The following is a 24,970-nucleotide window of genomic DNA, read 5'->3' as shown; positions in this document are numbered from 1 at the left end:
TTTGAATGAATGATTGATTATTTGAATGAATGAATGAATGAATGATTGATTGATTAATTGTTTGTTTGTCGAATTAGAAATTTATATAAAAATAACTGATTTAACAATTTCGATTAACTGAAGAATAAGTTAATTTTTTGGTTGGCAGGTTGGTTGGTTGTTTGACTAAATAATACTAATAATTAATAATGATAATAATAATATAGTAATAATATAATAATAATAATAATAATAATTAATGTCAGACAACAGATAATAGAATTATGACGCAAGGTACTAAAACAAACTGAAATGTTCCCAACATTAATAAAACGAAAAAATGTAACGATAATAAAAATATTAATAATAAAATTATAATAATAATAAAATAATAATAATATAATAATGATAATATAATAATAATAATGATAATAATAAATGGCGATAATGACGTCACTTTTATGCGAGGTACGTGGTGTGATTCGGATGAAGAAAAATGAGGTGCTTGGCTTAATTAAAAAATGATGTTTAATATAGAGTAGCTGGAATTATTATTATTATTATTATTATGGTAGCTATTGTTGTTGTTGTTGTTGTTGTTGTTGTTGTTGTTGTTGTTGTTGTTGTTGTTGACGGATAGAGTGGTACGCGTACTGACTCAAAATCGAGAATGAGACAACAACAACACAACAGCAACAACAACAACAACTACAACAGCTCAAAATCTCAAAATCACGAATGAGACAACAGCAACACAACAGCAACTACAACAGCAACAACTACAACAACACAGCAGCAACAACACAGCAGCAACAACAACAACTACTACAACAGCATCGGCTTCATCAATAACATTAAGAACGTCAATCGTATCCCCATCAATGAAAAAATACATTCCCTTTAGGTTATGCATAGACGTGTAATCCGACCATTCAAATACATAGAAATAGCATCTACTACATACATACAAACATACAAACATACATACATACATACATACATACATACATACATACATACATACATACATACATACATACATACATACATACATACATACATACATACATTCATACATACATCAATGCATACATTCATTCACCATAATGCAACTCACATGTTTTCAGGACATTTGCAGGGAATATTTCATTTTTACTTCGGAAAAATTATAATGAGAATCAACGATGAATAACGACAGAACTGTTGACAACATTGTTGACAACACTATTGACAACACAATTAACAGCATCAGCAACACAAACAATATAAAATTCAACAACTTTTACGATAAGAACGATTCTAAATCAGATAAATTTGTTTGCAAACAACAACAACATCAACCACAGCCAGCTGATAAACTCAGGATAACTAAGAGACTTTCTTTCAATCTCAAATCCGAGAACGAAAAAAACCCGCCAAAACATCAACAACAACAACAAAAACAGCAGCAGCATCAACAACAACATCAGCAACAACAACAACCGCATGAACAACAACATCAAAAACAACATCATAGTAGAAAGAAACCCCATAACACTCCACAAAAATTAAAATCTCGCAAACAAGACGATCACGACGATGATGACGACGACGATGATGATGATGATGCAACTGCTTCAGCTGTTGCTACCGATAATGATGATGATTGTAAAGCATTGAACGGTGATGATAACGATACTTTTAATGATGATGATGATGACGATGAGGGTGACGACGATGATGATGATGATGTTGAGGAAGTTTCCAAGGAATTGTCAATAGTGCAAAAAGTGAACGCTTTTTCTGTAATATTTTTTCTCCATGCATACGCTATCTTAAATATTTACAACGTTTCGTATCATCATCATCATCATCATCATCATCACCAACAACAACAACATCATCATCATCATCATTATCATCATCATCATCATCAAAAACATCATCATCATCATCATCATCATCATCATCATCATCATCATCATCATCATCATCATCATACTCACCAACATCATCATCACCACCACCACCAACAACAACATCATCATCATCATAATAATCCTCATCATCATCGTCGTCGTCACCAACAACACTAACAACAACATCATCAAAACCTCCATCATCACTATCGCAATCGTCTACATTATCACCAGATACAAGCAATCTTGTCGCGAGACCTTCCGTATCGAGACGCAACCGACGACGGCAACAGCAGCAGCAGCAACAACAACAACAGCAACAACAACAGTAATAACAATCAGAATAATAATAATGATGGAATGAAATTTAAATGGGAGCCATTGATAACAGCGTCCTTATTGCACAACAACCACTGCCTCTTCACCCAAATGGATGTTCTCTGCCATTTCCGCGACGATACTTTTGCCTGGAAAGAGGCTGCTAGGTTATGATGATGATGGTGATGGTGGTGGTGATGATGATGGGGATGGTGGTGATGATGATGACAAAACTGAAAATGACGATGGATGTGATGTAGGTATGTATAGGGATACACTTGTGAGAGTGTCTGTATTCATGTATGTATGTATGTTTGTTTGTTTGTTTGTTTGTATGTATGTATGTATGTATTTATGTATGTACAAACATTTGTATGTATGTAATTTGTGTATTTAGGCAGCAGACCAATGCAAATAAGCATTTGAGAGGATTTTTAAGGGACGTAACGCTCTTTCATAGAATGACTAACCCAAACAAACAAACACACACATACATACATACAAACATACATACATACATACACACATACATACATACACACATACAAACATACATGCAGATACATGCGTACAAGTTGTACACTCAACACGACCGTTGCAAATCAATAACAGCACTTCGAATGGGACTCACACGTATACAAAGTCGCTTTAGACGTACACCTATATTGTATACATGAATGTTTGTTTGTATGTATGTAAGTATGTATCTATGTATGTATGTTTGTGCGTATGTATGTATGTATGTGTATGAATGTGTTTATGTATGTACGTATGTATGTTTGACTATAATGAAGCCACCATTCAAACCTAAATACACACACACATATATATACACACACACATACAGCACACACACATACAGCACACACACACATACACAAACATACACAAACACACACAGATGAGCAAACTAAACGATGCATGCATTTATAAATAGGCATTCTAATGATAGAATACCCATACGTCACATATTAACAAACAACACCTGTCCAAATACGCACGTGTGTGTACATTTGGGTTGAGGAAAAGTATGTCTAAATGCTTCACTGTCGACACTTTTATCTCAATTTATCTCTCTCTCTCTCTCTCTCTCTTTCTTTCTTTATCTCATGCGATTTCAGAGAGAGAGAGAGAGAGAGAGAGAGAGAGAGAGAGAGAGAGAGAGAGAGAGAGGAAGGAAGACAGAGACAGGGAGAGGTAACGAAACAGAGATTAATAGCAGAATTTTAATAGGAAAAGTGATCTTAAAAGACATTCCTTCATTGCATAAAACCGTTCATCAACTTGGAATTCCCCAACTGAAACTTTCCATTCCAATTCAAAACTTAAAAAAAATTAAACGCTAAAATTGCAAAATCTAAACCTTAAACTTGCGAACTAACATTCGAGTACTGACCGGACAAACAAACAGAGCAACAACAGCGTAAAAGAATAAAAAAAATTTTTTATCTCCTCCCCCAGATGGCTAAAATACGAAGAAAAGGTAGAGATCGGTGGCCGGTGGTCGAAACCTCACGTGACTACGACATCACTGCACGCCATCTTGCAGCTGAGAGAAGCCATAACAAGTGGTCGCTGTATGCTGGATATGCAGTTAAACGTTCCTTGTCCTAATCTAACTGGACTGTCCGGTAAATTACGACGATGATGATGATGATATAGGTAATGATGATGATGATGGTGTAGCAGGTAATGATGATGATGATGGTGTAGCAGGTAATGATGATGATGATGATAATAATGATGAGGAAAGGATGAATAGGAGGAAACTGATGGTGGAGAAAATGAACTAAACTCGAAATGAAAACAAATTGTAACATTAAGACATTTTTCACAATTGATTTATTCTGTCTAATTTCATTTTCATTCATTTGATTCGTTCTTTCACTTGTTTATTCATTCATTCATTTGTTCGTTCGTTCATTCATTCATTCATTCGTTTTTTCCCATTAAATTCATCCCCGTACATAACAAGATTCAATATGCGACTCAATATCGAGAATGTTGGCGGGAAGCAACAGTAACAAAAACAACAACAACAACAACAACAACAACAACTGCAACAACACCACCAACAACAACAACATCAACTGCCACAGCAACCTCTTCAAGACAGACTCAATCCGGAAATTAAGGCATATTTTAACGCAACCGCATAAGCACAAAAATCGCAAGGGCGAAAGAAAGAGAAAAATAAATAATAATAATAATAATAATAATAATAATAACAAAAATAATAATAATATTAATAAGGAAAACAATGACGCCAATGACATTAACAATGCAAACAAAACTACAAATAAAAAACTTAGTCTAGTTGCATTCCTCCGTGAAAAACTAGCTACAACAGTCACTACTACCACAACTGCTGCTACTACTGCTGCTACTACTACTGCAACTACTGATAACAGCATGAGTAATAATCACTTAATTACTATCACTTGTGCTACCGTTAATAACTCTTCCTTCATTAATACTACTACTACTTCTACTACTACTAATATTGATACTACAACTGCTACTTTTGTTGCTGCTACTGCTGCTACTTCTGTAGCTGCTACTACTGCTATTTCTGTTGCTGCTACTACTGCTAATTCTGTAGCTGCTGCTACTGCAACTTCTGTTGCTGCTACTTCTGCTACTGCTACTACTGCTACCACAACTACTTGTATATGCGATGTTAAGAAATCAGACGTGAAATTACTACAAGGTCAGTGTATTTTTTCTTTGTACTTCCTTTACTTCTTTCATTTGTATAATACTCCACCCCCCAATTACAATACATTACAAGGCCACACAAGTGTATTTAAATATTCGTAGCTTCGACAAATACGACGGAGCGCAGAAAGTCATTAGTGAAAAGGGATGGTAAAGATTTTTGGTCGGCATATACCACTTTTCAGGGGGGTGTCAAACCATGCGATCTCGTGTCTTATAAGGTTTTTTTTAAGTAAACCCTTATTACAATGCCATATGATCAGTGTTGGGTTAAATAATTTCCTCCAGCCGAATAGAAAATTGATGAAAAAAATCCCGAACAAAACTGAGACAGCCAGTATTTTGATTGGCCAAGTGGACTTTTTGAATGAGCCAATCATAGCGCTCTTTAGATTGAAATCAACCAATGTTGTTGAAGAACTTTGCGAGGTCGCCCTGCCAACGAGATTTGTGGCGCTTGCTATTGGCCCGTTCAAAAAAATGACCATCGGGGAATGCAACGAGATTGGCCGAGCCATGGCTGCTCTATTTAACGATAAGGTTCTTGATTGGATTGTGGAAATTATTATCATTATAAAACCAGTAAATGACTTTAAAATGAATTGAATAAAGAAACAAATGAGGAAATGAATGAGTGAATGAATAGAAAAGTCAAACGGAAGAAAGAGTACTTTGCGTACATGTGTAGTGTACGTACATGCGTTTCCACAGGTATTTTGTGAAGTGGCATACAATGCCTACACAGCTCACGATATCTTAACCGGGATCGACGAATACTTGGACGATTTGACGGTTCTACCACCGAGTATCTGGGATCCGTGCGCAAGACTTGAACCACCCGTCAATACAAAAACTAAGGTTTTGATGATGATGGTGACGACGATGATGATACTCGAGATAATTTTTTTCTTTCAATTTGTTTCATAATTTAAAGTTGAAAATATGGCGTCGCCTGAACGAAGAGAGCAGACGAGAGGATGTTCAACAGCAGCAGCAGCAGGAGGAAGTACTCAACGATGACGTCATCGATGAATCGTTAATAAGGACTGGACGGTTAGTTAGTTGATTGATCGGTTGGTTGGTTGGTTGAATTAACCATTAACAAAATTTAATATTAAGAGTTGTTAAATTCATTAAATGTAGGCAATTCATTTTCTCACAAATAATTCTTTTCATCTAATCGAGAATAAAAAATCCTGAATATAGATTATTCGGCGGATTAGTGGCCGACGTGAAACGCAGATTCCGCTACTTCCTTAGCGACATAAGGGACGGCTTGCACGTGCAATGCATTGCCTCCATTATATTCCTCTACTTCGCGTGCATCACACCCATCGTCACATTCGGAGGGCTGATGGGCAGGAAAACTGATAATTATATGGTCGGTTGGCGGTCGGGTGATTGATTCATTGACTGGTTTGTCGATTGGCTGATTGATTGGTTTGTTGATTGATTGGTTTGTTGATTGATTGGCTGATTGATTGATAGATTTGTTTGTTGGTTGATTATTGAGTAAATTTATTTGAATAGTTAATTACATATTCCATCAGGGGACAATGGAGACATTAACGTCGGCAGCGGTATGCGGCTGTTTTTATGCCCTGTTTTCGGGGCAACCATTGACGATAATAGGTGCTACAGGACCCTTACTCGTGTTTGAGTCTATACTTTATCATCTTTGCAAGTGGGGAATGTTTGTTCTTCGTTCCGTTCATTTGTTTGTTTGTTGCTGTTTGTGGCTACTATTGTTTCTAACCATCGTTTTGTGGTTATAATAGCTACCACAGCAGCAACAAATAATAATAATAACATTTGCCACAACAACAGAGAAAACAGAATTGATTTCTTATCATTTCGTTGTTGGATAGGTCTATGGTCATTCGTCTACCTCCTTATTATCGTAGCATTCGACTTGAGCAGTTACGTGAGGTATATCACTAGATTTACTGAAGAATCGTTCGCCGTATTAATTTCCCTAATTTTCATCGTGGAGGCGTTTAGCAAAATCTTTGAAATATGGCACACGCATCCGGTTTTACTACGCAGAGAAGCTATTTATACGAATACGGGCACATCCCTACAATTAGACCCGTCTGAGAATGACGTCAACCTATCCCGTGATGACGTAGATATGTCACGTGATTTGTTATATGGCAACGATGAAGGGTTGTTTGTCACAAATAATGTAGATGACAGCCATTTCGAGGTCAATTTTAACGGCAAGATGTCAACTTTTACCAAAAATTTTGGCGGAAACATCATAGAGTCTGTTGCTGCTGTTCGCGATGTGTGTTATTGCGTCCCTGTGGTCGATATATTTGATGACGTTGATGATGCGGGTAGCATATTTAATATGGATGCCATGAGAAGTTAGTCGAATAGCAAGCAAATATTTTTTTCCAGTCGTTCGTCAAATGTTATTAAAAAATTACTTCAGATAACGTAAGCGGTATTGTGCAAAAATTATCGCTACTACCTGAAGATTGTTTCACACTGAAGAAACGGATACTCATCAATTATCGGTATTTTTGATTAATTTAAACTTGAATTCATCTGTAATTTGATAAAAATTTGAATACACTGACTAACCAACCTTTCCAAACAATCAATCAACTAACCAGCCAAACAAATCGTCCGACCAACCAATCCAATAAAACTACCCGCTTAACCAACCAATCAACAGCTGTCTTACGAAAGATGACTGTCAATCAGCCAATTGGACAACGTTGGGGGCAGTTTGTGATAATGATAATTATGTCAGCGCTGTTCCGGACGTATTCCTGCTATCATTTTTGCTCTTTTTTGGCACCTTTTCCATTGCGTTCACTCTTAGGACTTTCAGAAATAGTCCTTTTTTCCCTTCACTTGTAAAATATACTTTTTCAATTTGTTATAATTGATTAATCAATTAATTCATTCATTCCTCAGTAAACTATTTTTATAATGAGATCCTATGTTGTTAATATAGTTCTTTGCAGTTGTTTTTGTGCTGCTCTTTATGTTATTGTGAATGTTGTCCTAATTATTGTTGACGTGATGATTTCAGATTAGGAATTTATTAGGAGACTTTGCCGTATTTCTTTCTATCGTCGCCATGACAGTTGTCGATTACTTTTTTGGCTTGGACACTCCAAAACTGGAGGTGCCAAATGAGTTCAAACCCACGTTACCAGATAGGTAGAATTAATTTTTTTAATTTAATTTTTTAACAAATTTATAGACAAAATATTATTAATAGAATAATGTTTTTCAGCAATACCAGTGGTTAATTTATCGAGTTTATAGAAGAAAATCAATTCATTAAATTTGATGTTTGAAGCGCTATGTTATTTTTATAAATCCGTTTAAATTTTAAATGCTAAAGCAAAAGTGAATTTAGTACAAAATGTGTATTTAAGATCGAAAATTTTGTCTAAAGTATGCCAATTTCGTAGTATTATTTGGTTATATTTACAATTTTCAACAATTAAATATTACAGTAAATTTATTGGTATTTATTTAATAATCAAAAACTTAACATTAGGGGATGGTTAGTAAATCCGTTAAAGATCAATCATTGGTGGCTCATATTGGTGGCTACCTTTCCGGGGCTCCTAGCGACAATTTTAATATCACTTGATCAACAAATTACTGCCGTCATCATTAACAGAAAGGAGCACAAACTTAAGGTATTTTTGTTTGTATTCATTTTTTCACTAATCTTTTAAAATTATGTATGGTTTGATTGATTTGAATTGAACACATTTTATCCAAAATGAATGGGTTTTTGGCATTTTACTGAATTTTTCAATAATTAATTATTTTTTTAAAATGTTACAACGTTAATTAAGTTACTGAATAATTTTTTATTTACAAAATTCCTCTCAGAAAGGTCATGGCTACCATTTAGATCTTTTTGTTCTGGCCATATTAATAGCAATCTGTTCATTCCTGGGCCTACCTTGGTTTGTGGCTGCCACTGTCCGTGCCATCACACACGTTAAAAGTTTAATTAGGGAATCTGAGGTTAAGATTCCTGGAGAGAGGCCCCAGATGTTAGGAGTTAGGTAATAATATAATTTGAAAAAATATTCTTTTATTTTAATTTTTTGTATTTTATTTTTATAACATATTTTTATCATAATATAATTAGTTTTTTTTATAAATATAGTAATAAGTATTATTAATTCAATTATTTAACTTTTTATTTAAAAAAGAGAGCAAAGGGTTACAGGGTTCCTCATACATTTATTCATCGGATTCTCAACACTGCTTACCTCCGTTCTTAGAGTAAATTTTTAACAGTTTTATCACTAATTATAATCATAATAAAAATTTTTATGACAAATATAATTGTTTTTATTATTAATATTAATTATTATTTGATACCAGCTTGTACCAATGCCAGTATTGTATGGAGTGTTTTTATACATGGGTATTACCTCATTGGGAGACGTTCAAGTGTGTACTTGTTGCTATTTTATTGTGATTATAATTATATTTGTAATTATTTTGAATAATTTTATTAATAATTTTTTTTCAAGTTTGTGGAAAGGGTTTTGTTATTGTTTATGCCTATAAAACATCAGCCTGACTGCATATACCTGAGGCATGTTAAGACCAGAAATGTTCATTCATTCACTTTGATACAGGTATGAATTATGAATTATTGTGACAAATATTATTTTTTGTTGTTCGTAAATGAATTATTAATTAATTGTGAATGAACGGATGGATGAATGAATAAATAAATGAATGAATAAGTGAGTGAATTGCTGTATGGAGGGATGAATATAATTGGTTACATAGATATATGTTTGAATTTGATGTTTGTTATAATTATATAGACAGATAGGCGAATGAAAGAATGAATGAATAAATGAAAGAGAGTAATAATAAATTATAATATAATGATAATTAAATACTAAAAGATTGGTTGTTCAGTTCTGATGTGGTCTATAAAGAGCATCCAAGCAACTAGCATTGGCTTTCCTCTAGTTGTCAGTATACTAGGATTGACTGATTGATTGATTGATTGAATAAATGAATGAATGAATGAATGAATGAATGAATGAATGAATGAATGAATGAATGAATGAATGAATGAATGGACGATTAAATCTCATGAATGATTAAATGAATGAGTGAATGACAAAATAAATAAATGAGAATAGTGAATTGCTCAGCTAAACAAACTACTCTCGCAAGCATACAATACAAACACAAACATAAACTCGCACAAAAGCACACGCACGCACACATAAACAAACACACACACACACGTACACATAGCTGATAGCATTGATTGTTACAAGAAAAGTGATGGATCTGTTATTCAGTCAGAGAGATTTATACTGGTTAGACAACCTTCTGCCTGACAATAAAAGGAGGAAAAGTGAAGACTTAAAAAAACATCTAGATGCAATTGATCTCCAGGTTATATTAATAATCAATCAAACAAATAATTTCGAGTAAATAAATAAATACATAAATATATATATAACTATTATTTATATTTAATATATATATATATATGAATAATCCTTCAAAAAAATTTCAGAAAAAGTCCGAAAAAAGATTCTCTCTAGAACTGAATGACTGCAACAACATACTACAAAATGACTTCAGGACAAATGAATTTTCAATGTAACACCTGTATACGCTACAATCTTTTTTGTTACTGCAACACTGCTGCTGCTACTGCTACTTGTAGTGCCACTAAACTAATCTCGCTTAGATTAAAAAATATTCATTGACAGGATGAATATATATTGAAGATTGTAAGTATATAGAAACAAATTTTTAGGAGGTTTCTGAGAAGTTTACTGGCGAATGCCGGCGGACAAACCTTTTCAAATAAAAGAGAATACAAGATTGGCACACACACCTTGTTATTTCTTCTGACAATTTCTTCTGAATCACTGCTCCTACATCCCACAACTATATATTTATACAGAACACCATGCCAGCAATTAAATACTACAGTTACAACTATTCAATGACATCTACTTAATTACTTTGAAAAGACGATTCCTCCATCCAATCCAATCCATACATTGTCGGGATAGTCAACCGCTCTATAAAATAAACCATCATCAATTAAGCCTGTATGCGCGAGCAGCCAAATTTTTTAAAGAATGTTATCGGCTGATGTTTATCGTTACAAGTATTGTTTTAACGGTTTATATTTACACAGCGACATTTGCCGTTGCATTAAGTAGATTGGTTGTATTTGAAACGCTCAGTACGTTAAGTGATAGAATCAATTTGTCATCTTAACGAGTTGTACATTTATCCACTTTTTAATATTTTTCCCAGTTAAATTTTCATTCTACATTTAAAAAATCATTGTTGTACGTATTTACAGTCTTTGTGAAGAATAAATCACTTCAATTACTCGCAAGCACACAAATGCCATCTACACGAACATCAAAATGAAACACGTGTAATGGGATGCTCATTTGTACAGCCCAAACATTCACACACCTACCTGCGACCCGACTACACACGACACAGCATATCTTGTATATAGATAAACACTGATAACAATTCCTTCAACTTTATATTTTTAAAAATTTTGATTCGACCATTTTAGTGACGTTGAAACATTTTTATTTTTTTTAATAACTTTTAAAGCATACCTATACACCGACATATTGTGACTGTGCACAGCATACGCGTTTTATATTAATACATTTACAGAGGGTTCTCAATGACTTAACATGAGTTGTAATTTTTAATACCTAATAAATAGAAAGCCAGACTTGTTTTGTAATTCTTTTATTAAGAACTATCAACTTCACCGACGCCAAAATATAGTACTGTTCATCCCACTAACATCAGGCAATACTATAATAATCAGTCTATGCCTAATTATTTATTTTTTCATCTGGGTGATATCAAAGTAGGACACCTCTTTAATTCATTCTTCTGAGGAGGTTGTTGATTTTGTCTTCTCTGCACCCGAAATCACCACCATCAACAAAATGGTTTGTCTTCTTACGCCATCCACCGTTTGGTGTGTTCAGTTTGAAGTGCCACAGGAAGTTGGAGGCAAACTTGAAGTTGGGACCGACGGTGAAGATCTCATGGATCAAATCCTCCATACAAATCATGTTCCTTGAACCTACATGATTGTTAGGTTGACATTTATTACAAATAACAATAGGCAAATCAAATTTTAAACTTGACTTAACTACGTTGACAATTTGTCAAGTTATAGTTTATAGTTAAAATCTACTCACCTAATTTCTTTTCAATGATCGAGTTGGAAGTTAGGGGGATCCTCCTGCCATCAACTTTGCCAAATCCTCTTTTGTAGATCAACTCCTTGACACTTTTCAAGTTTGGGTATCTAAAGAGACAAATGAGCCAACATTAACAGCAAAGACACATATTGCAATCAACTAAATAGCATTTTGGATAGTAATATAAAGCGAAACAAGATTAAATACAGATATGGTAGAAATACTGACCCCCAAGTGACATATGGCTCAACGATCCTTAACATGTTGATGGTAGCTTTGTTCAACTTGATGAAAACTCCATTGTTGATCTGCCTCAAACGAAACAACTGTAATATTTTCCTTGGCTTTGGGTGCAGTCCATTGATACTGCAGATCAAAAACGAAAAATTTCATAATTAGTTTTATACATTAGAGAAAATGAAATAAAAAATAAGACGGACCCTCTGATTCTGATAACAAAGGCAAGTTTTGGCTGTGGTGGGACGTAAAAGTTCCCATGTTGGCGAGCCTGCCTGCTGTATGTCAGAAGTTCATTCTCTTTTGCTTTGTACTCCCCAGCGTACTTCTTTGCTCTTTCAAAGTACAGCTTCTTCTTCAGTGATTCTCTCTATAGTAGTATTAAACATTAAATGATTTGATTAGGAAAGAAAAAAATAGCGATTGGCTTATTTTTAAAATTTATGGTGCATCAAAGAACTGGAGAACAAGTTATGTAATCCGATTTTACACTTTTAGCTAACTAACAAAACAGATCGTGAAATAATTGAAACTCATATTCACCTTTTTAGCGTTATATTTTGCTTTCAAGAGGATCACTTTTTTTTCGGCATTCAATTTTCGTTTTTTGGCCAGCGATTCCGGCACGGACGGAACCTTTTTTTTGCTGTCAACAAATTATTCCGAAGGTACAATAATTAAATTCGTTGAAAAACAAATTAAAATGGCCAGAAAGAGATTATTAAATGCGATGGATTGCGATTTAAAATGAAAACACGAACCTCTCGACCACCATGTTCACAATTATCAAAAAAAGAATGTGTCGGGTTTGTTTTTTCCGTAATACAAAAAAAAAGATATGAATAAACATAGGTAACTTTTATTAGGCGCTACACAAGTGGATAAATTTTGTTGTTTTTACGCATACACTAGTATTAATAACATCTGTTAAAATATTTTCTTTTATACCCTTTAGATAAAACTGAAAAATTTTGTAATAATATTTTGGATTTAAATAACAAAATACTTTCATCTACGTAGAATAAAAAAACTTTTGCCTTTTCTTGATGATCCTACTCTTCTCCTTCTTGTTACTTAGTTAGTCTTATCTAGGATTGATTATTGTAACTCGCTCTACTATGGTCTTCCTGACTCTATACTCTATCCTTTAAGTAAAGCTTTTAACTCTGCTGCTCGTCTAGTTGCTCGTGCCCCTTTCTTTTCTCATATATCTCCATATCTTGTTCTCTTGCACTGGCTACCTATAAAATATAGAATAATTTTTAAAATTTGCACGTTCATGTATAAGTCTCAATCTAAATTATTTCCTAAGTATTTATCAGATATATTAATTGAACCTAAACGCCCCGGTTTACGATCGTCTTCTTCTTCTCGCTTTTTCTTACCTCGTGTTAAACACTCTTGCCAAATCTGCTTTTGCTTTTTCTGGTCCTTTTCTCTGGAACTCTCTACCTACTTCTCTGACTACTTCTCCATCACTTGCGAAGTTCAGAGCGGATCTCAAGACCCATCTGTTTTCAAAATTCAATGAGGAGCGCTGTTGAACATCGCGGAAATAGCGCTTTATAAGCTAATTGATTGATTGATTGATGAATAATATTGAATGAAGACGAAAGAATAATAAAATGAATAAAATAGTATCGCCAGAGTAAAACGGAGAAAAACTAAAATGGTTATATCTTTAGATCCCATTGTTAGTTATTCTCAAACATTATTTTACATTATTTTTTCCAAAGAAAATGACATTATCAAATTCAACTTGGTTATAAAACTTAAAAAAATCACCACTAAATGGTGATATGCGTTTCATAAAATCAACATCTGAGTACAAATGCAGTGAGTTTCAGGGGTAGGGGTTCGTAGAAGTGGCCTCAAAAACAACCACGCAGCTGCTGACGCTTCATTGTTTTGTACTGCTTGCCGACTTTCGTTTGAAACTTGATCAATCTTCGTTTAGCGTCCAGAAACGTATATATAACCGTATATAACACTATATAATCAATAACTCTACTATATGTAAATCTATATAACCGTATTTAACACTATATAATTATATATAATCATTAACTCAACATAACTATATATAAATCTATTCAACCGTATCGTTTAAAACTTGATAATTTTTTTTATAACAATTTTATTATGGTACAGTTTCGAAAGTTTTGTATTTAGCTTTTTATTAGAACAAAGAACGTTTCGATGCATAATAATCAGAGTATTATTATTCTCTAAAATCTAAAAAATGAACAATAAAAAATTATAATTACGCAAGCGACGATTGATCATCAATTCAAAAGTATCAAAATTTTAATAAAATCACACTAATCAAATTATTATCACATGGTGTCAGTTAGAAGTAACCGGTAAAAAGGTCTCTATAAATTAAAAATTATCATCAATTATAAAGAGCCGGGTGGACATTTCTCATCCCAGCCAACTTTTTGACCTTGGTTCTCCTTCTTCAGCCAATCAATGAGAGGTTTGAAGTAGGCCATTAGTGGTTTAGCGGACATTTTGTCTGTGCCAGTCAATTTCTGAAGAACCTTTGGCCAGGGAATTGATGCTCCTGACGTCATAAGCTCCCTGAATTTCAAATTCAAAATTATGATTCAATAAAAAATCAAAAGAAAACAAACACAAGATGAGATTGAAAGTTGCAAAATTTATCAAATTGGTTAACAATCTTTGGAACTATTAAGAAATGGATCATATAACTTACGATAATTTTTTGCCTGCCTCTTTAGAACCGGCAACATTACATCTGAAAAGACATATAAAAATAATTACGCTATAAATAATGTTGAAGTATAAATGAAGTATTGTAAAATAATGTTGTAATAAATTACGAATATGGTTACAAAACATTTAGAAAATTATATCAAGAATTGAACCTATGTAATGGTCTTGTGTTACCAGCAGCTTTGCATAGAGCTTCCTGGAATTGATACTGAATTATATGGGCCACGAAGTACCTAGAGATGGTAATTCATAAAAAGAATAATATTAAACAAATGATTAATAATTAAGTAAATTAATTAAAAATAACTTTTAGAAATAATAAACTAAATAAAAGACCTAATATATGGGGTGTTATTAGGAACATGGAACTTTGAACCTGCGTCAAAATCAAATTCTGATCTTTTAACTGGCGGATAGATTCCTTGATATTTGCATCTGTGTGCATGTGTTTGAGTAGTTATTCATCCATTCATCCCTTCATTCATTCACTCATTAATTCACTCATTAATTCACCCACTCATTAATTTATCCATTCAGGCAAGCAACCCACCTATTTTGCCACCATTTGCTGTTGTACTGCGATCTCGGAGTCTGCCCTGAAAAAACATCCCACCTCCATTGGTCGATCATGTACCCAAAGGGAAGGAAGGCCACCTTGCTCAAAGCCTGGTTCATTAGGAAGTTCAAATCGCCACCTGGCAGAAAAAATTATTAATGAAATATGAAAGTATTTGAATAAACATATATAACATTGATAATAAGATCAATAAAATTATGAATAAAATAGAGAAATTTGAAAAAAATTTCTATCATCTTTGGTTCTTACTTGGGTTATCAACGAAGTTAGGCAGCAGTCCAACTGATTTCAAATATTCCGGTGTGGCCACTGATAAAGATGCGATGTCTGCTATTGCCTCGTGAAAGCCTGAATGACATTTATTATAAATAAATATAGAAATGTAATAAATTACTTTGATCATATCTATCAACTAATAAAATTTATTCATCAACTTAACACAACCTTAACATAAATCTAATCTCATTTTTAATAATAGTCCCATTCAAAAAAATTCCGAATAATCCGTAGATAACAAATTATTTTAACAAATCACCTAATCAACTGAAAAAATTAAAAATCAGGGGCAATAAATCTCACACGAATACAACGTATCTATCTTATCTCCTAGCTACTTATCTCATTCTATACAATACCATATGACACACTCTATATAAAAATAAAAATGTATTATGATAAGAATTCCCTTAAAACAATAAAAAGATAAAAATAAAATTGATTTGATTATGATAAGAATACTTTAGAACAATAAAAAGATAAAAATAAAATTGATAACAAAGAATAATAAATTATTAATATTACCTGGGTTAGCCCCAGACCTAAAATTAATCGGCTGTTCTTTGTACTGGAGGTAATATTCTATGTGACCCATCTCGTGGTGAGTTGTCATGAACCAGCCCATGTTCACTGTCGTACATTGCTTAATTCTGAAGAGGATGGAAAGATAGTTAGGAAATAAATGACAAGAAGATAGTTGGAGAGAAAAAAGAATGAGAAAGAGAGAGAGAGAAACATGAAAATTTGATAAGAAAGTGAGAGAGGCAGGTAGAATGGGAAGGAGAGGGTTCATTCAATGACATCAAAATATTTTTCAACCTGCCAGCCAAACTGGTACAGGCCCAACCCTGGTTCCAACTGCCTAACCAACCTGAAATCTTTCCTGTTGTAGAAGTCCCAGGCTGAAGCGTGGCACACAACATCGCGGTCTGCTGGCTTCACAATCATCGACTTCTGCCAGAATGGTTCAGGCATGGGAATGAGACCGAGAGATTTGAAGAACTGATCAGACAGTTGGAAGATTTTCAGAGCTGTGTAGTTCTGTTGTTGTCGATTCAATGTTTAAAAAATTTATGGAATTCAATTTTGTTTCAATTTTTTATCATTCATTCAATCATTTATCTATCTACTGCCTATCCATTCATCCATTAGATATCTAATGTTCATTCATTCAATGAGATATTCACTCAATAATGTATCAAATCCATAAACATATCTATGAAACAGACAGGCAAAGACAAACCTGTTTAACAAGTTCATCAGTAATATCCATACTTGGCAGATCTGGGGCCGGTCTGACCATGTACTCAATGTTATTCCAGGCCTGTGCCCACATGTTGCCAAGAAGATGAGCAGGGATGTGCCCATCTTTTGGGAATGACAGTTTAGGATATTTCTGTTGAAGTTTCCTCCTAACATAGGCGTGGAGTTGTTCGTAGAATGGTTTAATTTCAAGCCAGAGATCTTCACAATCTTTTCTGAATGTCGGGGATTCATACCAGGATCTCCAGTAATCACCATTGTCCTCATATCCTAAATTAGGATTAGGGAATTATCATTTTCAAAGTTGTCATTAATACTCTTTCTATTTTTAATATTATTACCATTAATCTTGGCAGCTTTATTGAGTAGGCTGACAAATTCTTCATACATGTCAGGCATCAACTTGCCAGATGCATCCCTCCATCCTTTCCAGGCCCATGTCAGTTCATCAAGGTCATTTGATTTGGCTATAACTCCAGATAGATCTGTTGATTTGGGAAATATTGAAAAATATTTTTTATAACCAATTTTTAATTTTCTTAATAACAAATCAGCCAAATTTAGAAATTTTTGAACCTGGGTCCAATGGATAACATTTTCCTGAACTGTCATTAGGCTTGTTGCATACCTTAGCTGTACTGTATATCTTCGTCATGTCAGAGTTCAGTGTTGACATCTAAAATGAGGATTTTAATATAAAAAAAATATTTAACAACTAAAAAAATATAATTTAACAAATTAACTTGAACTTTTGAAGTAAAAAAATTTCAAATAAAAATGGAAGCAATTTTTTTTTAATGACCCTTTGAAAATCCTTATCAGAAAGACTTGCAGGCCCAATATCAGTGATTTTTGAAAATTCTCTCTTCAACAATTCATCCGTGAAATTCTTCCAAGCGAATTTGTTGGCCTCCTTTGCCTTTGTCTCCGTAAAATTCGCCAAATCATTTGCTTTTTTGATCTGGCAATGAAATGTGATGCATGATAAAAATGAAATAAAAATTTTTAAAAATAAAAAACATTTGGCGTCATTTAATCAGTAATTTCAGAGATGAATAATTTTTAAAGTTTAAATACAAAATAGACTAACAGAAATTGCCAAATTGTAATCAGTGAGATTAGTGTTGTAGTTCCAATCGGCCTCCGTAGCTTCAAAAAAATATTTTTCAGCATCAACGTTGTACTTGTTTAGCCATTTTTTTGCTTCTGCTTCGCTAATCTGTATTATGGCGCTTTCTGCGACAAAAAATAAAATTAAGCCCACAGTTAATATTGACCTAATTTGATTAAAAAACTCCATTTTTTGAAGTTTTTACATCAATTAGAAGCTAAATCGCAGTAAATTATAATTCTTTATATACTTAACCATTATCTCAAAAGCCCTATTCTTCAGTTTGTTCGCAATTTTCTTCTTATCTTATCTTAACACTTTAATGGCTTTTTCATAGAAGTTATTATCACATGCGAACTAAAAAAAAACATATATTCCATGTATATACAATTAGCATTTTTTATATGCAAAAAGTTAGAAGTGTCACTTCAAATACGAATTATGGTCATGGATGAGCGTGCTTTTGAACCCTGGACCTTGGGTATACGGGCTCTGAGAAATCCAATCTCACTTGATCACTTGTTATATAAGCAGATTAATTTCGTATAATTTGTCATTTTAAGAGAAGCCATTTAAAAATTTACGTCAATAATAAAGAACATTGACGCAATAATGACGTCACATTTCATGTACAGTTTTTAAATTAATTGATCTTCTATTATTATTGTTGTTATTGCTATTATTATTAATATGACATTGATATTTTTAAACAGCTTTTGTTGACGCATTATTATTATTATTATTGTTATTATTATTACGGTTGTTGCTCTTATTAGTTCATACTTTTTGTTGTCGCTGTCAACATCACTATAAATAATTTTTACGGTGTCTTCAGTAAATAAGAGAGTTCAAAAGGTCATAGGCCAAATATCATTGAGTGAGTGGAGGAATGAATGAATGAACGACTAAATGACTGAATGAACGAATGAAGGAATAAACAAACGATGGAGTGAATGAGCAGATAGTTTATGGAAAAGTTTCATTTTATTTAAGCTCTTGTCTTTGGAAGCAGCATTACATTACACACACTCTCACATACATCTGCATGTATAAGTTGGATAAATATTTGTAAATAAATATGATTACAAGTTTGTTGTCTATAATTTGTTATAAATTTTTCAAAATATTTTTTCAATTAAACTTGCAAAATGTAAACTACTACGTTATGCTAACAAATTAAATTTTGATCCATTCTAAAAATTTGAAAAATTTCTCTAGGTAAACTCGTAGCTGTCTTCCTACTAGTACTCCTAATCTGTCTAACCGCGCATTCGAACCCGGTGCAGCCTCTGGTAAATGATGGACTGAAGAACGACCCTTCCCCCTTAATCACAAACGAAACTGAAGCCTGGGAATGGGTGGCTAGAATTAACCCTGAGTATGAGAAGTTTCAGTCAGAGAAGGTAGAGGCCGATTGGAACCATAGTACCAACCTGACCGAACACAACGCTAAGATTAGTGTCAGTAACTATGTAGTGTCTTTGAGGTTTGATCGGAATGGTGATCATCGTCGTCGTTGTCATCATCGTCATCGTTAATCATCCTCATCTGACTCATTATCGTCTTCGTCATCATGATTAGGTGGAGAAAAAGCTTCAACTGACCAACTTCACGAAGCGTTTAGTTTCAGAAGCCATGGAGTTTGATTGGAAGAATTTTAAAGACCCAAAACTGAAGAGATTATTTGCCTCGATGGTTAAAAGGTATCTGAACCTCTGTGAGTTCAAAATAAGCAGAGTTAGTTTAACACTTTTTTTTATTTTTAAAATACTTTAAAAATTATTTTCATCATCATCGCCATCATCATCGTCATGATCACCATTATCTTCATCGTCGTCGTCATCGTCACCATCGTCATCAGATGTACCAGTTAAACGCCGAGATGAGAGCTCTCTTTGGAAAGGCGAAAGTTTGCAACAAAACGAATGAACCGCCAAACAAATGCTTCGTCGTTGATCCAGGTCATCCAGATCGTTGATCATTCGTTCGTTCGTTCGTTCATTCGTTCATTCATTCATTCACTCATTCATTCACTCACTCATTCATTCATTCATTCAGATTTAGAAAAAATAATGTCGAAATCGAATGACACTGAGGAAATATTGTGGGCGTGGAAAGGATGGCGAGATGAGACCGGGAAGAAATTTAAGGACTTGTATGAGGAGTTTGTCGGCTTGTACAACGAGTCCACGCTATGGATTGGTTTGTATAATCACTCTTTGTATATCTTTGTATCTTTTTGTATCTCTCTATATGTATGTAGGGACAGGGTAAGGTTATGATTAGGGTCTATATGTCTGTATCTGTATGCATGTATATATATGTGTGTGTGTGTGTTTGTATATCTCCATGTATGTAATTTCTACTAGACCATTGTGAGCATCCACCATCAGGCTACAAAGACGCTGGCGAGTACTTACGCGATGTTTACGAGACTCCGACGTTCGTTGACGATCTCGCGGAGCTCATGCGAGAGATTCAGCCCTTCTACAGAGAACTCCACGCGTACGTCAGGCGCAGGCTGATGGCCCAATACCCCAATGTTAGTTTCCCAACTCAAGGTCATATACCGGCACATTTGCTAGGTTAGTAAGTTAGATTGGTATGTTTCTTACTTTTGTTTGCAGCTACTACAACACTACTACTACTTTTACGGTTGCTTCTACAGCTGCTACTACCACCACCACCACTACTACTACTATTACTACTACTACTACTACTACTACTAATAATAATAATAATAATAACAATAATAATAACTTAGGTAACATGTGGGCACAAACTTGGGAGAACCTTGAACCTCTGTTACGCCCATTCCCAGATCGTCCTAGCGTCGATTTCACTGACGAACTGATCAAGCAGGTAAAATAGGGATGTGCTCTGCTCATATGTTTATACATACTTGCGTATTTAACATACTCACCTACCTCCATACACATACGCGCACACGCGCATGCACACACACACACACACACACACACACATATATATATATATATATATAATATACATTTTACTAAATAACAAAAAATATTATGATAATTATGATTGCAATATAATAATTATATTACAACAGAACTACACGGCGTTGAAACTTTTCCAACTCTCCGATGAGTTCTTCAAATCTCTCGGTCTCATTCCCATGCCAGATCCATTCTGGCAGAAGTCCATGATAGTCAGGCCGGCTGACCGCGAGGTGGTGTGTCACGCTTCAGCCTGGGACTTCTACAACAAGAAAGATTTCAGGTGCTGTTGTTGTTGTTGTTGTTTGTCTGCAATGGTTGTTGGTGTGAGGTTGTAGTTCAAATATACATACTGCATGCATACATACATACATACATACAGACCAATATACATACATACATACATACATTCACACATACAAAGTTTATACATATATACAATATACAAAGGATCAACCAACCAAACAGAATTAAACAATGTACAACCGTAAATTCTCGCTACTTTCTTACAACACACCACGAGATGGGTCACATACAGTACCATCTGCAATACCAGAACCAACCGATACAGTTCAAAAGCGGAGCTAATCCAGGTATTTTGGTATTTTTCTGCGTATATCAAGATACTTTTCTACGTATATCAAGATACTTTTCTTCTGTATCATGATACTATTATAATATAATTACACCGTAACTTTTAGATAGGTATTTGTGAGGGACCTTTAAATAAAATGTCGAAATGATATTAAACGAACGAACAGTCGTAATAACGCAATAAAATCTTAACTTAAAATATCATGAAATCATACCTGATATGTTATGATAATAATAATAATAATAATAATAATAATAATTATTATAATAATTATAATAATAATAATTATTATTATTATTATTCTCATTATTATGACGTCATGTTTTTAAAATTTTCACTCTCGGAGCTGGCGCTGGTATCATCATTTTCGGTATTGCCCTTTATTTGGGTCTAAAATACGCCAAAAAAATTTGCAACAAGCAAAAAATGTTCATAACACGTCAAAGTAAATTTTTCTTTGTGTATTAAGTAGTGACAGTAGCGACAGTAGCGACAATAGCGACAGTAACGAGAATACCGACAATACCGACACAGGTTTTCACGAAGCGGTTGGCGATTTGATATACTTATCGACCGTTACTCCGGAATACCTGAAAAGTGTTGGACTCTTGGAGAATTTCGTTGATGATGAAGGTCCCTTGTTGTCCTTTTCATAATAATGAAAATAATATTATTAAGATGGATGTTGAAGTAATAAAAATTTGTAATTGTAGTTTTTGATGATGTTGATGTTATGATGATGTTGTTGTTGATGTTGTTGATGTTATGATGATGTTGTTGTCGATGTTATGATGATGTTGTTGTTGTTGATGTTATGATGATGATGTTGTTGTTGATGTTGTTGAGGTTATGTTGTTGTTGATTTTGTTGTTGTTATGATGTTGTTGTTGTTGTTGTTGTTGATGTTATGATGATGTTGTTGCTCCGTCATAATTGTTTAAAATCCGGTCATCATTAAAATAATAATAATAATTATTAATTTATAAATATTTTCACATTTTATTTCGACAGGTGGGGATTTGAACTTCCTAATGAACCAGGCTCTGAGCAAGGTGGCCTTCCTTCCGTTTGGGTACATGATCGACCAATGGAGGTGGGGGGTTTTCTCGGGACATACCCCAAAGACACTATATAACAAAAGATGGTGGGAGAACAGGTTAGCTGGCTGGCCGAAATGAATGAGTGAATTGATGAATGAGGAATGAAAAGATGAATGCATGGATGGATGAATGAATGAATGAATGGACGAACAAACGAAAGAATGAATATAATAAACATCTAAACATACACACACACACACACACACCACACACACACAAACAAACAAACACACACACAAACAAACACACACACCCAAATGCAGATGTAAGTACCAAGGAATCTACCCGCCCGTAAAGAGAACTGAGCATGATTTTGACGCTGGCTCAAAATTTCACGTTCCAAATAACACTCCCTATATTAGGTGTAACATCATTCAATTTACTAGTTATATAATTAATTATGTTGATTTCACACAGACACACACAGACACACACACACACTCTCTCTTTTTCTCTCTCACACACACGCACAAACACACACACACACACGCACAAACAGATATTTCGTAGCCCATGTTATTGTGTTTCAATTTCACGAAGCCCTCTGCAAAGCGGCCAACAACACAAGGCCTTTGCACAGGTTACATTTTATTATAATAATAATAATCTTAACAGCAATAATAATTATTATTATGACAATAATAATTATTATTATTATGACAATAATAATTATTATGATTTATATTGTAATGATTTTTATGACTTTACAATATTTTCTGTTGGCTTTATATTCAATGCGATAGATGCAACATCGCCAACTCGAAGGAAGCTGGGCGAAAGCTGGCGTAAGTTGTAATTCATCTAACATACATTCATTCATTCGTTCATTCATCCATTCATTCATTCGTTCATTCATCCATTCATTCATTAGTTCATTCATTCATTCGTTTATTCACTTTTTCCCTAATAAAAATATAAATTAAATATCTACACACGTTAGTAAAGTGAAATCACTCATACTCGCACCTACCAACCCACACACACAAACACAGACACACATGCACACACACACACACACAAACACACGCACACACACACAGTGACGTTTTAAAGTTGGGATCATCGGAACCATGGCAGATACCATTTAAAAAGCTAACAGGGGTGGAGAAGATGTCTGCCAATGCATTGCTGAACTATTTCAAGCCCTTAATTGATTGGCTGAAGAAACAGAATGAGGGAGAGAAAGTGGGGTGGACTGAAGAATGCCCGCCTGAGTCTTTTGAATGAATGAATAAATGAATGAAAGAATGCATGAATGAATGGATAACTAAATAAAATGAATAAATAAAAAAAATTCCTGAAAAATATAAAATAAACAAAAGATTGAGAGTGAACCTCTACTCAACTGATAGATAGATTTTGTCGAGTTAATAAAAATATAAATTTTAGCCTAAAACACTCATCCATCCATTCATTCATTCCTTAATTCATTCATCCATCCATTCATTTATTCATTAATTCATTCATCCATCCATTCATTTCATTCTTTTATTGTTTTTTTCATTCATTCGTTCGTTCGTTCGTTCGTTCGTTCGTTCCTTAGCAGACAATATCTTATCCCTTTCGTCACTTCGGGAACTTAAACGGATTAAGGGAAAAATAAATTGAGATTTTAAAATACCTAAGAGATGGAAAAAAATAAGTGAGAGAGAAAAACCCAGAGAAAGAAAGAGAGAGAGAGAAAGAGAGAGAGAGAGAGATATTGATAAAAAGAGAAAGAAAGTGAGAAAGATTGAAAAGAGATTTCGAATAAGTAAAGAATACAGATTTACCTGAGTTACGACTATGGAAAAAACGAATGAATGGAGAGAGAGAGAGAACGAGAGAGAAAGAGAAAGATAAAGAAATATTGAAAAGATAGAGAGAGAGAGAAATAGAAATACTTGAATTACGACAACGATTCTTACTCATTGATTTAATTAGTATCGTTAAGTCAAAGCAGTGCTGCGTTTAAATACGGGACGACTTTT

At 33.9% G+C, this 24,970-nt stretch overlaps 4 protein-coding genes across 4 annotated transcripts; 2 read left to right on the top strand and 2 right to left on the bottom strand.

Moving 5' to 3' along the window:
- Positions 1–2,237: 2,237 nt before the first annotated feature.
- Positions 2,238–10,367, top strand: HELRODRAFT_78329 (hypothetical protein; the record flags this gene model as incomplete). The annotated part of the gene is made up of 18 exons (XM_009018800.1): positions 2,238–2,362; positions 3,657–3,821; positions 4,295–4,511; positions 5,202–5,453; positions 5,625–5,786; positions 5,914–5,966; positions 6,099–6,294; positions 6,464–6,597; positions 6,741–7,079; positions 7,597–7,780; positions 7,960–8,090; positions 8,437–8,581; positions 8,781–8,959; positions 9,110–9,182; positions 9,285–9,353; positions 9,437–9,544; positions 9,824–9,892; positions 10,185–10,367. The coding sequence occupies 18 exons, from the start codon at positions 2,238–2,240 to the stop codon at positions 10,365–10,367; spliced, it is 2,784 nt and encodes a 927-aa protein (XP_009017048.1).
- Positions 10,368–11,809: 1,442 nt separating this feature from the next.
- On the bottom strand, positions 11,810–13,852 carry HELRODRAFT_186995 (hypothetical protein; the record flags this gene model as incomplete). The annotated part of the gene is made up of 6 exons (XM_009018799.1): positions 11,810–12,018; positions 12,137–12,246; positions 12,368–12,505; positions 12,580–12,746; positions 12,920–13,022; positions 13,842–13,852. The coding sequence occupies 6 exons, from the start codon at positions 13,850–13,852 to the stop codon at positions 11,810–11,812; spliced, it is 738 nt and encodes a 245-aa protein (XP_009017047.1).
- Positions 13,853–14,536: 684 nt separating this feature from the next.
- Positions 14,537–18,531, bottom strand: HELRODRAFT_111546 (hypothetical protein; the record flags this gene model as incomplete). The annotated part of the gene is made up of 13 exons (XM_009018798.1): positions 14,537–14,959; positions 15,096–15,137; positions 15,268–15,348; positions 15,452–15,550; positions 15,666–15,810; positions 15,942–16,040; positions 16,494–16,618; positions 16,840–17,009; positions 17,212–17,501; positions 17,573–17,716; positions 17,808–17,907; positions 18,034–18,182; positions 18,309–18,531. 13 exons carry the CDS (start codon positions 18,529–18,531, stop codon positions 14,776–14,778), a joined length of 1,851 nt encoding a protein of 616 aa, XP_009017046.1. The 3' UTR covers positions 14,537–14,775.
- Positions 18,532–19,420: 889 nt separating this feature from the next.
- Positions 19,421–24,396, top strand: HELRODRAFT_191596 (hypothetical protein; the record flags this gene model as incomplete). Its single annotated transcript, XM_009018797.1, has 15 exons — positions 19,421–19,430; positions 19,561–19,802; positions 19,924–20,079; positions 20,204–20,303; positions 20,401–20,544; positions 20,736–20,927; positions 21,107–21,204; positions 21,419–21,588; positions 21,774–21,898; positions 22,435–22,533; positions 22,912–23,056; positions 23,264–23,362; positions 23,500–23,580; positions 23,744–23,785; positions 24,041–24,396. 15 exons carry the CDS (start codon positions 19,421–19,423, stop codon positions 24,225–24,227), a joined length of 1,890 nt encoding a protein of 629 aa, XP_009017045.1. The 3' UTR covers positions 24,228–24,396.
- Positions 24,397–24,970: the final 574 nt, after the last annotated feature.

Source organism: Helobdella robusta (genome assembly GCF_000326865.2).
Source record: "Helobdella robusta unplaced genomic scaffold HELROscaffold_22, whole genome shotgun sequence".
Taxonomy (NCBI): Eukaryota; Metazoa; Annelida; class Clitellata; order Rhynchobdellida; family Glossiphoniidae; genus Helobdella; species Helobdella robusta.
The sequence above is the reverse complement of the archived record's forward strand: the minus strand, read 5'-3'. Positions and strand labels throughout refer to the sequence as shown.